The following is a 13,175-nucleotide window of genomic DNA, read 5'->3' on the forward strand; positions in this document are numbered from 1 at the left end:
ATATATAAGAAAGAAGTTAAAGAAGAATTAATTAAAAGAGTTAAAATACACTACTTCAATAAAATAAAAATGAAAAATTGCATAATTAGTATTTGTAGTTTGGTAAAAAGATAAAATTGCATAAATGGTCCTTAAGGGTAAATTCGTCTTTTGTCAAAACTTAACAACTAAGCTGTTGAACTTAACGAGATAGGGACCAAAACCACAACAAAACCATCAAATACTGACATTTTTTGCTAATAAATTTTTTTGGGACCTTACTCAAAGAAATTGACAAACAACAATGACCATTTTTGCAATTTTGTCCTAAATTAATAAATGACAATTTTGTCATATGAGGTGTATAGATTTCAAAATCCTTTAAAATTCATGCAAGATTTACAAAAATCGTAATTCTAATTCCATTCCAAATGTTATGACATTATCAAAATTTCTTCCAAATTTAAAATCCTTTATTGAATTTAAAAACCCACCAAAACATTCCCACAATCCGAGTAAATTAATTACACGAATGATCCCTGAAGTTTAGGGTAATTTGCGTGTTTGGTCTATAACTTATTTTTTTAACTCGGACCGTGCCTATAGTTTCATTTTATTGCATCGTTGGTCCCTGATTGATGTAAAAAAAACTATTATACCCTTATGGATTTCTTTTTTAATTTAATTTTATTTATTAATCATTTTTTTAAAAAAAGAAAAACACAATAATCCAAATTCCCAGGCCATATCCGTCACACCTCTATCCTCCTTTCTTCATCTTCACAGTATCCTCCCTCTTTATAATCGGCTTCCCTTTCCCCTTAACAAATCTCTCCCTTTTTCTGTAAAATGACGAAGACATCAAATTCATCGTCGAAGACGATGCAGCTTCACCGGGTTCAGAACCAAAGCACACTTCCAGTCATCTTCGGCTGCAATCGTCTCTCCCCTTCCCCTGTTCGGATGGTCGCTCCGATACAACCTTCTTCATTAGCAACACAACTACCTGCCATGAAAACCCACCTTAAAAGCCATATTCCTTTTTTGGCGTTGTTATTTCTTCATTAATCTGACTATTAGGGCTTGTATTTTGTTTCTCCAGGTAATTAAATTTGAGCTTATTTCCCTTATTTTGAATTTTCATTTATAGTTCATAGGTCGATATGATGGTGGGTTCTTTGGGGATTTTTGAAAGATGAGAATGAAAAACGATCGAGAAATACCAATACAGTAGTTATTGTAGTTATTGGTTTTCAAATTGAGTTCATATGTGGATTTTTTAGGTTATAATGTTGGATTTTTTGGGATATTTTTGAGATATCAGAACAAATGAGTTTTGTTTTTTCATGTTGGTCGTTTGGTGATTGGAAAGCCAGACACGATGGTCATCTTTGGTGTTGCTGGAAATCTCATTAGAAATCACACATAGAAATTCAGCCATTGTTTGATGGAGCAGAAATGAAATGTTGAAGGATTGTAAAGAAATCTAGAGTTGGTGAGTAAGAGATGTCCGGTGGCGGTGCTGAGGTTCGGGAACTTGGATTATTGTTTTTTTTAAATATATATAAAATGATTAATAAATAACATAAAATTAAAAAAGAAATACATAAGGGCATAATAGTCTTTTTACATCAATCAGGGACCAACGACACAACAAAATCAAACTATAGGGATGGTCCGAGTTAAAAAATAAGTTAGGAACAAAAAGCACAAGTTACTCGACCATTCGTGTAATTTACTCTTAAAAGTGTGTTAACCATTTGACCTCCCTAAACATCATTTGGAGAAGTAAAACCCATTCATTTCGTTCTCACTTTCCAGAGGCCGGGTCGGGTCAGAGGAGGAGATTTTTTTTTTTGTATTCCCGCTTACCCTGTCTCACGCGCGCATTACGTCGAACAACTGCTCGGTTCCCAAATCGATTTGAAGTTCGAAATCAAGGCTTATCGTGCTCGGAACATATGTCTCGGGTCAGGGTTTGCATGGTCTCGACAATTATGATGATTTACTAACCTTGGTAATTAGAAATTCAGGAATTTCAGTAGTGAATTTGTACAGAAGATTATAACCCCTTTCATAGTTGTTCGTGGCCCGAACTGCTGGATAAATTATCAGTACACGCCATTGTTAGCCTTCGAAGTAAACCTGAAATTTGTAAGCTTGGGTCCTTTTTACCATTGAAACTTTACACTTTCTATTTCTCGTTTTCGTATTAAATTGATTATTAGTTTCCATCTTACTTCATAATGTTTGTAACTTGCTACGATTATACTTCAGTGTTTTCATCTGTACAACACCAATGGCCATAATGTATCACTGGTCTGCTATCTTTATTTCTTTTATCATTTTAGTTTATCTAGTTTACACTTTGCTATCTTCAGCTACATCATAATAGAATTGTTATTTCATATGGTTTTGTAAGCATTCCTGATGTTACAATTGTTCATTGTAAGCCACTCAATTACAACAATTTGAAATTGGTATGGATGTTATACATGGATTCTCTATGGGAAACTATAAATTGAAGTGCTAGTTCCACTAATTTAAAATTCCTCTCTTTCTCTAATTCAGAAAATTTTAGCATGCAGTGTTTAAGTGAAAGATGCTTGATACATGCAAATATTTTTCAAGCTGCACGAGGATATAGACATGTTTTGAATAAAAAAATGAGGTACATTTAATGTAATACCAATCATCTTGTGAATGATTTAGGTAAAGTATTAATCTTTTGAATTCTTTCAGGTTAAATGGTCTTCTGTTGTGCAATATTTCAAAATATTTCTCTACATTTAATCATAAGTTAACACAAAATGTGTTTCACAAAGTAGGCAGTTATGGAAGCGCATGCAAGTTGGACAGGCGAAAACTGCTCAATAAAGTATGTGCTCATCAGACAATTTTGTATCAATTGTATGTATATTATAAATAAAAGATAATTTGAATATTGTTTCATTTGCTTGTAGGTATCTGCCACTATGTATCAAGATAGTTTTGATGAGCTCATTGATGAAGGAAAACATGTTTTTGATGCATCTTTGGTTCGAAAACAATTTCCTTCAATCATATTAGGGAAATCTAGCCCAGTAGAATTATATGATGGAATTTCAGATGCCCCTGAAAAGATTAACATATTGACAGCAGAAATTTATAGTGAGTCATGGGATTCAATAGCTAATGAGTTTAATCAATTTTCATCCCACAAGATTGAAAGTATATCAGATCAAAGTACTCTGGACTCAACATGTTCATCAAAAGAAGAGAATTCTTCCTCTTCCTCTTCCACATTGCCATCATATGCTAAATCCCCAAATCCTGTTAAATCTGATCTTCAATGTAGTGTCAGTGATCCATTTGAATTGATACTTGATAAATCCATCAGCTGTATACCTGTATTAAGCAAGAAGCAATGCACTCAGTTGGAAAATTGTGGTTTGCATACGGTGGGTTGTGTTTTTTTGGCATTTCCATTAATACCCTTGTAATCTTTTGTAGTTATAAATCGAGTTCTTTTTGTTGATTTGTAGATACGGAAGTTGCTGAGTCATTTCCCAAGAACATATGCTGACTTACAAAATGCACAGTTTACAATTGATGATGGGCAATACTTAATATTTGTTGGAAAAGTTCTATCATCAAGGTTATTATGATATTTATTATTAAAGTAAATCTTTTTTGTTTTTTCTTTTTTAAGTTACTAATATGTTATTGAAATGTAGGGGAATCAAGGCAAGCTGTTCTCTATCGTTTCTTGAAGTGATTGTTGGTTGTGAGGTTGCAGAAAGTGGTTCATCTTCAGCATGCATGGTTTCTGAACATAATAATGGAAGCAAAAAAACAATATATTTGCACTTAAAGAAGTTTTTTCGTGGGACCCGTTTTACATATCAACCGTTTTTGCGTAGTCTTCAGGAGAAACAGAAAGAGGGAGACATTGTATGTGTCAGTGGCAAGGTAGTAAATTTCTCCAACTTTTTTTTTGGAGTATGAAGCAAGATGATGCAGAATTCTTACTTGATGTTGTTTTGATTCAGGTGAAGACTATGCGTACAAAATATCATTATGAAATGAGGGAATATAATATGGATTTAATTCGAGATGATGATGATGAATCTGCATGTGCTGAAGGAAGACCTTACCCAATTTACCCTTCAAAAGGTGGTCTTAATCCAAAGTTACTCAGTGACATTATTGCAAGGTTTTGATTTCCACTTTTTCCATTTCATTAATCACTTAATGTCCTAATCTATATTTGTAGTTATATTCATTTGCTCTTTTTCATTTTCCAGAGTTCTAGACACCTTGCCACCTGGCATAGATCCAATTCCCAACAATACCCTTCAGATGTTTGGATTAAAAAGCCTCCGTGATGTAATTATGCTACATTTCCATCACTTTCCTGTCTTTTTTTTTTTTTTCTTTTCTAAATGTGATTGTGTATATAACTTGTCTAATAATTAATGCAGGCATATATTGGGATTCATCAGCCATCAAATTTTAAAGAGGCTGATTTAGCTCGCAAAAGGATTATATTTGATGAGTTCTTCTACCTTCAGGCAATCTTATATCATTTAAACTTTACCATTTCTTTTATTATTATTTTTTTTGTATTTGACATGGTGGAGGTTAATAACAGTTGGGACGATTGTTTCAAATGCTTGAAGGACTTGGGACATGGATTGAGAAAGATGGTTTACTGAATAAATACAGAAACCCTTCAACAAATGCAGCATTTACTGATGAATGGTGTTCTCTTACCAAAAAGTTCTTGAATTCTCTACCATATTCGTTGACTTCTAGTCAACTCACTGCTGTTTCAGAAATCATTTGGGACTTAAAACGCCAAATTCCAATGAATCGACTTTTGCAGGTCTGAATTCAACTCAATTTAATCACATTTTTTAATGCAAATTGTGGAAACTGATCAAGCTACTGAAACCTGATTGACTATTTGACCTTGATGTCTCTTCTCAGGGAGATGTGGGATGTGGGAAAACTGTGGTGGCCTTTTTGGCGTGTATGGAGGTTATTGGTTCAGGATATCAGGTTGATTTAGTTTAGATTAAATTACAGAAATGGTCCCTGTGGTTTGTTGAAAGTGACCGAGTCAGTCCATTCTTTCATGGACTGTTCTCGTGGTTTAATTTTCTTGCTGTTTTGGTCCCTCTCACTCACACTGTTGGAAATGAGACGTTAAGTCTTTACAAAATGACCGTTTTACCCCTCTTTTGTCATCTTTTTGTTTTTATTATTTATTTGTTTTTATGCAGGCAGCTTTCATGGTTCCAACTGAGTTGCTTGCTATTCAACACCATGATCGCCTTCTTAGTTTACTTGAAAACATGGAAGATGTTGATTCCAGACCATCTGTTGCTTTGCTTACAGGCTCCACTCCAGTAAAAAAAGCACGTTTAATTCGTGAGGTAAAAAAAAAAGGAATATTTTAAGTAATTATATTATTATTCACTTTGGGTTTTTATATTATATTTACTTGAATATTCGAGTCTCAGGGTCTTCAAAGTGGAGAAATTTCATTGGTGATTGGGACCCACAGTTTAATTGCTGAAAAAGTGGAATTTTCTTGTTTACGGATTGCTGTAGTAGATGAACAACACAGATTTGGAGTGATCCAGAGAGGTCGATTTAATAGCAAGGTGATTTTTTGTAAGTTTATTTAAAGCTTTTATAATTAAAAGGATTGTAAATCAATACAAATTTTGGAAATCTTGCAGCTGTATAGTAATTCGGTAAATTCAAGATTGGCAGAAATTGATTCCAATGGTTCATCAAAAGGGGACACAAGTATGGCTCCTCATGTTCTTGCCATGACTGCAACTCCAATTCCAAGAACTCTTGCTTTAGCATTGTATGGAGATATGTCTCTCACACAAGTATGTAATTTTACTACATAGTTTTTATGTAATAAACATATTGCATTTTGATGTGTTTAATGTTGTTTTTTTAAACATTGATTTGTAGATAACTGATTTGCCTCCTGGGAGAAAACCTATCGATACATATGCAGTTGAAGGAAATGAAGCCGGTTTTGAAGAGGTTTATCAGGTAATTGTTAATAATAATATCACTGAATGTAATGTAATGGCTGATTCCATTCTGATTGCAGATGATGAAGGTGGAATTGGAATCAGGAGGGCGAGTGTACATAGTCTACCCAATCATCGACCAATCAGAACAACTCCCTCAGCTTCGTGGCGCATCTGCTGACCTGGAAGTAATCTCCAACAGATTCCAAGGCATCAACTGCGGATTACTACACGGGCGAATGAAAAGCGATGAAAAAGACGAAGCTTTAAAAAATTTCAGATCCGGAGAAACACAAATATTACTTTCCACTCAAGTCATTGAAGTGGGAGTCGATGTTCCGGAAGCTTCCATGATGGTTGTTATGAATGCAGAAAGATTTGGGATCGCTCAGTTGCACCAACTCAGGGGACGAGTTGGACGTGGGGTCCGCAAATCAAAATGTCTGCTTTTGTCTTCAACGAGTAGCGGTTTGCCTAGGTTGAAGGTTCTAGAAAATTCGTCGGATGGGTTCCACCTGGCGAATATGGATTTACTTTTGCGGGGCCCGGGTGACTTGTTGGGAAAGAAACAGTCGGGACATCTTCCCGAGTTTCCTATTGCTAGATTGGAAGTAGACGGGAATATACTGCAAGAAGCACACCTTGCTGCACTGGTAATAATATTATTAACATTTTTTCAGTTTTTACTTTTATTGTAATTATTATATTTGTGTTGTGATTTGTAGATGATTTTAAGCGAGTCGCATAATTTGGAGGGGTTCCCGAAGCTTAAAGCTGAGTTGAGTATGAGACAACCGCTCTGCCTTTTGGGTGATTAAAGATTGTAAATACTTTTTCAAGGCACATACTGTGTTTGAAAACTTATGGTTTGGAAAAGTGTGGCAGCTAAATTATTTGTTTCTAGGCCTTTGTAGGGGCCCATGTAAATCTTTTTCGTGTTGTAATCAAAATTAACAGTTATTATAGGTGCTAAATGGATGGGATGCGTAACATGTCAAATTGAACAAAAACACAAAGTATCACTAACAAAATCAATAACCAAACTGAATAAATAATAAGTTTGATCTCAAAATCCGTACTTATCAACCAGAAGTACTCTGTAACATGGCTTGCAATTTATCAAGAAAAGCTTGGAGTTGTTTAAATTCTTGGGTTTCTGAAAACTTCAAAGCCGCCTGTTTGATCGTGCTCTTAAGGTGCATCTCACCTGCACACAATTCCCTCCGCCCACCTATCTCAACATAAACTTTACATAATTCCAAAGATGCCCTTGAAAACTTCACAAATCGTTCTTTCTCCTTCCAAACTTCTGATCCCTGATACGCCCTAACTTCCTTCAACAAAGCTTCACAACACATCGCAAGATCACCTTTCAACTTATACCACCTCCCAAACAACCCCCAAACACCCCCACCACCACCACCATTTTTCACAACACCCTTCAAAATCTCCCCAATCATCTCACTTTCCCGACTTCTTTCCACTTCTACCCTTTCAATTTCCACCATTACCCTCTCCAACAACTCAACATCAACTCTCTTATACTTGCTCAAACTCAACACCTTCTCTACAGCTTCCAAAGCTAGACAAAAATTCCCACTATCAACCGCCACCTGGCTATAATTCTCCCACATTTGCCAGCTGTCACGTTTGTACTTCAAAGCCTCCTTAAACGCAACCATCGCCTCTTTACTCCTCTTTTTTGTCATATGTAAACACGCGATGTTATTCCATGCTTCTCCATTATCTGGATCGAGTTGAACAGCACGTGAAAATCCATCTAAAGCTTTTTCAAGATCTCTAGCTTTTAAAGCAGCTGCTCCTAAAGCAAACCATCCATCCGGATATAAAGAATTTAACTTCATTGCGGATTCCCATAAAAGTTTTGATTTTTCATATTCCCCTCTGTTGTATGCGCTTCGTGCAAGTGACCGTTTTGCCCTTACGGATTTGTTTTCTGAAACTTCCAAGGCTTTGTAATAGCATGAATCTTGGTCTGTGACATCGCCTAATGAACACCATAATCTTGGGTCATTTGGGTGTTGTAAAAGACGGGTGTTTATTAGTTCTACAGAAGCGGATTTCTTTTGTAGTAAACGATAACAAAAGATGACATTATCCCAAAGTTCAAGATCTTCATATGTCTTCACAGCTTCTCCTATTAACCCACAAGAGACTAAAAGATCTGCATATTCTTTACGAAGAGAAGGAATAGTGGGAAAGTCGACACTGAAACAGAAACACATCCTTTCTGCAACTGCAACTCCAGGGGTAGAATCGTAAATTCCTTGGACGACTTTATCCATCATTAAAATGGCACGTTCTTTGGTTCGGCTACGGGTTCTTTCCCATCTTATACGTAACAAGTCACAGAAAGATCTGATGATGAACAATGAAGATGATTGGGAATCGATTGCTTCTATGTATGGAGCCATGTCCCACCTTTGCATTTCATCGTGTGGAGTGTTTTTCTCAATTAGAAGACATTGTGCTAAAATCAGTGCTTGTTGGACTGGTTTTAGACTACCTTCATTGTTGGATTCTAGGAATTTAGGAGTCAAGAACACATCAGATGCTTCATGAAGCTGAGGATCATGCTGAGAAGATTTGTCAGAATGACCATTTGTAGAGCTTGAGTGATTGGTAATGAGTCGAAGCTGTGCTTTTGGATCCACCTGATGTACAGTTCGGAAACCTAAAGAACCACTAACAGAAAGTGAAAGTCCAGATGCTTTTTCAGAAGATTCAAAATGCAACTTTGAAGAATCAACACGTCCATATCTGAAATCAATGATCCCAAATTCTAAGTGAAGCATAGATACAATATCACTCAAACTCCCTTCTTCAATCCCTGGCCAATACCTTGATACTTTCATTAGATCACCCAAATGAGCTAAAGTTTCAGGAATTAAATCTTGCAATTTTTGAAAGAGAACTGAGGAGTGGCCATCGAGGAGTTTCTGTTGAATCAATAATACCCTAGCTAACCACCATGAAATCGTTGGAAAGATTGTACTGTTTTCGTTTCCGAAATGAGCTCTAATTGTTGACAACAGTAGCTTGGCGAAAACTATGTATTCTAAATTGAAAAACTTTCCCAACAAATCAGAGCCAGTTGACATTACCTCATTGCGCGCCCAAACTTCTATCTCCTCTTTAGCTATATTAGTGAACAACGGAGGCAGTATCTCCGGAGGACCGGTAACTTTAGCCTGTACGAAAGCTAAAAAAGCCGAGACAGCCACGGCAACTACGAGAAATGCCCTTTCTTCGGTGCTCGTTTCACTATTTTCAGAAATTAAGAAGGAGCTGACAGAATCTGTGATTGAATCCGAGTAGGAAGACGATACCTGGTCGAGATTGAGGAGAAAATCCGCCGATTTGGATGTCAAGGCTTTGGAGTAGTGCCCTGATTCAATTGATTGGAGTAAGGATTCTATAGAGGTTTGTAGGGGATGGGGAGTGATTGAGATTTGAGAACTAGCAAGGGGCGGATCATGTGAGATTGAACAACGAAGAAGACGAAGCTCGTAGGTACGGAGGCTTTGCAGAAGCATCTCTAACCCCTGTTCCGCCATTGAAGAGTATGTTGAGGTAGGGTTTGGGACGTAGGGTTTTAAAGGTTCTCGTATTTTTGTTTGACTGTTTGACTTTTTATGATTCGAAACAAAACTAGGGTCTCTTATTTTTGTTTGACTGTTTGACTTTTTAAATCAAATCACGGTTATAAATATAAAACAAAGAAGAAAGTTTTATATATACTTAGCGGGTAAACGAACAATAAGTTATACCGCAACCCCTTTTTGGATGACAAAACTAATTCTTTTAAAAACAACATCTATAAATCTTGGAGTCATAACATTACTATGACTTTTTACCATTCGAAACAAAAGTAGCTCTGATAAGAAAGGTTGTAAAAATTGTTTGACCGTAGCTCGATGGTCGACTGACGATAATCGATTAATTGGATTAGGCGGAGATTAATCAGGGACGCAAAATTATTAATAAATTTATTTAAAAAATTAAGTATTTAAAAATTTTAATTTTTAAATTTTTGAAAATTTGAAAATTTTAGTATAATATTTTAAAACTTGAAAACTTAAAAATTTGAAAATTTTAGTATAATATTTTAAAACTTGAAAACTTAAAAATTTGAAAATTTAAAATTTTGGTGTAATATTTGAAAATTAAAAATTTTGAATTTTTTAAATATTTTATGCCTATGACTGTCGAGGACCGCCAAATCCAATTTTGACCGATTTTTACCAATTTCCGCCAAGCACCTTAATCGTAATCGGTTCAAGGCCGTCAACCGATTAATTGGTCGCCAAGACCGATTTCTGCAACATTGCTATGAAGTATGAAGGATCTCGGACTTAGAAACATTAGTTAGTTTGAAGCCCATATCATACCAGGTTGTTTGAAGCCAGGTGGATTTGAAATCACCGCTATTATCCTCCAATTCATCTCTCGTCTTTAAGGTTAATCTCACTTTATTCTCACATTTTGGTAGAACTCCTTAATTTTGAATATATTTTTCTTCTTTTTTGGAGTTATGTGTCTTAAATAGAATGAAGACATATTGTTCCATTGCAAGTATAATGTCGTATGGTTGCCGAAAAATCTTATGTTTTAAGCGGATTAACTTCACCTTATGAAAAGCTTCTCATATTCACAAATGTTGCCGATTATTGGTTGTAGCTTCATCCATTATGATCCATTTCTAATGCTTCTAAAATCAGAATTTGCAATCACTCGAATTTGATTACCTTTTTTAGTTTTTTTAAGAATATTTTGAATATCTTTTGTTAACATGTTGGAATTAGGAGAAGCAAAATCCATGCATGAGGTTCGGTTAGAGTAGCCAGACTCCTAACATCCCAATGGTAAATATGAATCTTTAAATATCACATGAGGGGTGTACTTGTAATTTCTTTGCCATTCTAATGAAAGGATGTTTATACATACTACGAAGAGGCATCATACTGATGAATCCAATATGTTTCATGGTATTATATATATTTTTATATTTATTTATTAACATTTTAAGATTTACTTTTAAAATTGTATTTTATATAGATATTGTTTTATATACAACTTCAAAATGGTTGAAGAAAGAGCAAAATATGACAAGATTGTTATGACTATGCAATAAAGTATACAAATTAGGCAAAATGGGTACCAAAAATGATATAAAACTTGATGGGTTCTAATATTTTCTCTTGATTATAAACATAATTATGGTATGCTTTTTTTACAACAAAGAAAGACACAATGCAACAAAGAAAAAGTAATATAGAATAATTTGTTTTTGAAAGTATGATGCTTTAATTGGGTAGATTCTTCAAAGTACATTTTCTTAGTAAGGAAACATATGAAAGTACAATGTTGTACTAGAAAGAAATGAATGTAAGATGTCATAATCCTCAAATATATAAAAGTGTATTGTTATTTTTTGCATTTACTGATTGCACTTAACATTTGCATATGTAAATTGTGATCAAACAATACTTTTGTTGGTTTTTGTTTTGTTAAGTATGGGAGAAAGCTGAACCTGAGGCCTCTGTATTAAGGCATCAAGTTGAGGTTCTAATTATTAGAAACTCGACTCTCGAGGATTGAATTGTTCAACTTGATAGTTCCTTGAAAGAATGTTTGAGACAACTTCGACAAACACGGGAATGAAAAAACACTAAATTTCCCGTGAAGCCCTTGAAGATGTTTGTGAGTCTTGTACCTGGCAATAGTGCTAAAACACTTTCTAGGTACACTGACATGGTGGATGATGTCATCAGAACTGAAGATGAGAAGCTGCAACACTTGAGTGAGCTTGCTAGAGTGAACCTCAAAGAGATGAATTTTTCTGATTCGATTCTTGCATTAGAAAGGCATTTTGTGTTACCACCAACTTTCTGGGAAGATGTACAGGCGGTACAAGATAGCGCAGGTCTAGCTGGCTTCCAAGGTGAGCTTCAACAACTTCAAGATTTAAGAAGGGTAAACCACTTTTTAAAATTGGTTGTTCAAACCAAGGAGTTACTTCAGAAAGACGCAACAAAAGATGCACAATTTAGAAGCCAATTTGGAACACGATGGATTAGGCCTCAGTCAAGCATGTTGACTAAGAACTCACAAGACCGATTAAATAAATTTACATCAAATTTGAAGCAAAGTTGCAGATAGTGATGGTAAAATTGGTCGGTCAATGAGGGAACACATGACACTCATGAATATTCAAGATAGTCGTCTAGTATGCTTTCTTGAAATTTTAATATAAATTGTTCACTTATATGTGTTTTAAACTAGGTAATTTTAAATCATCATTATTGTTTGTTTTGTCATTTGCTAGATAGAATATGCCTTTCTAACTTCGGGAAGACCAATAGTGTCTTAGATGCGAATGAAGACGCTGTAGTTGGGGCCTTTAAACAAAGCTTGGTAATATAATTGTTTAGGGCAACAAATAGCAACATACTTTGATTCACTTACCAATATAGGCAACATATTATATTTTCTTACCTATAATAGCAACCAAATTACATTATTTTACCATTAATAGAAATTTGTAAGAAAAAATTATAGTTTCCATAATCCACATTTGTTGCAAAATGTAAGTACGTTGCTATTACAGGTAAAAAACAAAGTACATTACGATTATTGGTAAATAAATGTTAGTATATTGCCATTATGGATAAGAAATAAAGTATATAATTATATTTCCATTTGATAGCAAGATTAAAACAGGTTGCTATTTTTCGTAATTTTCCCTATTACCTCTATCTTACCGACCTATATCTTTTTATTATAGTTTGTGATGGACATTGAGTAGTCCATTAATTGTTTCAAGATACTACCAAATGAAAATCATTTACTTAATAAAGACGTTTTATATGAAAAAAGAATCATTTATATGTATGGCATAAAGTTGTTAATTGTTTGTTTGTTTTTATTTAAATATATTATGGTGATTTTGCAGAGGCAATTAAAAGCATTGGGTGTAGAGAAGGATAGATCTAAAGCATATGCTTAAAAATATGAAGAGGAAAGTATTTATTAATGATTTCTAATTTGCTTGAAAATATGCATAGTACTTTGAAAAATTGATTAATCCATGTTGACTAGGAGAGTAGACATATGGGGTTCATGGGGAAGTCG

The 13,175-nt window shown here is 34.7% G+C and overlaps 2 protein-coding genes across 4 annotated transcripts; one reads left to right on the forward strand and one right to left on the reverse strand.

Moving 5' to 3' along the window:
• Positions 1 to 1,835: 1,835 nt before the first annotated feature.
• On the forward strand, positions 1,836 to 7,019 carry LOC145166438 (DEAD/DEAH box RNA helicase family protein). 3 transcript variants are annotated; one of them, XM_079085413.1, is made up of 17 exons: positions 1,836 to 2,133; positions 2,551 to 2,650; positions 2,722 to 2,857; positions 2,943 to 3,419; positions 3,504 to 3,616; positions 3,696 to 3,930; positions 4,011 to 4,174; positions 4,266 to 4,347; positions 4,443 to 4,532; positions 4,613 to 4,846; positions 4,951 to 5,022; positions 5,247 to 5,399; positions 5,487 to 5,630; positions 5,709 to 5,867; positions 5,956 to 6,039; positions 6,101 to 6,673; positions 6,746 to 7,019. In XM_079085413.1, exons 2-17 carry the CDS (start codon positions 2,562 to 2,564, stop codon positions 6,836 to 6,838), a joined length of 2,898 nt encoding a protein of 965 aa, XP_078941539.1. In that variant the 5' UTR covers positions 1,836 to 2,133; positions 2,551 to 2,561; the 3' UTR covers positions 6,839 to 7,019. The 3 variants fall into 3 exon arrangements, with proteins under 3 accessions (XP_078941539.1, XP_078941538.1, XP_078941540.1); XM_079085412.1 differs by having other exon boundaries at positions 1,837 to 2,133; positions 2,561 to 2,650; XM_079085414.1 differs by having other exon boundaries at positions 1,838 to 2,133; positions 2,568 to 2,650.
• On the reverse strand, positions 7,020 to 9,651 carry LOC145166439 (Protein prenylyltransferase superfamily protein). Its single transcript, XM_079085415.1, has one exon. It carries the CDS (start codon positions 9,596 to 9,598, stop codon positions 7,103 to 7,105), a length of 2,496 nt encoding a protein of 831 aa, XP_078941541.1. The 5' UTR covers positions 9,599 to 9,651; the 3' UTR covers positions 7,020 to 7,102.
• Between the last annotated feature and the right edge of the window lie 3,524 nt (positions 9,652 to 13,175).

The sequence above is a fragment of the Lactuca virosa genome, chromosome 3 (assembly GCF_052849685.1).
Source record: "Lactuca virosa cultivar CGN04683 chromosome 3, Lactuca_virosa_CGN04683_v6, whole genome shotgun sequence".
Taxonomy (NCBI): Eukaryota; Viridiplantae; Streptophyta; class Magnoliopsida; order Asterales; family Asteraceae; genus Lactuca; species Lactuca virosa.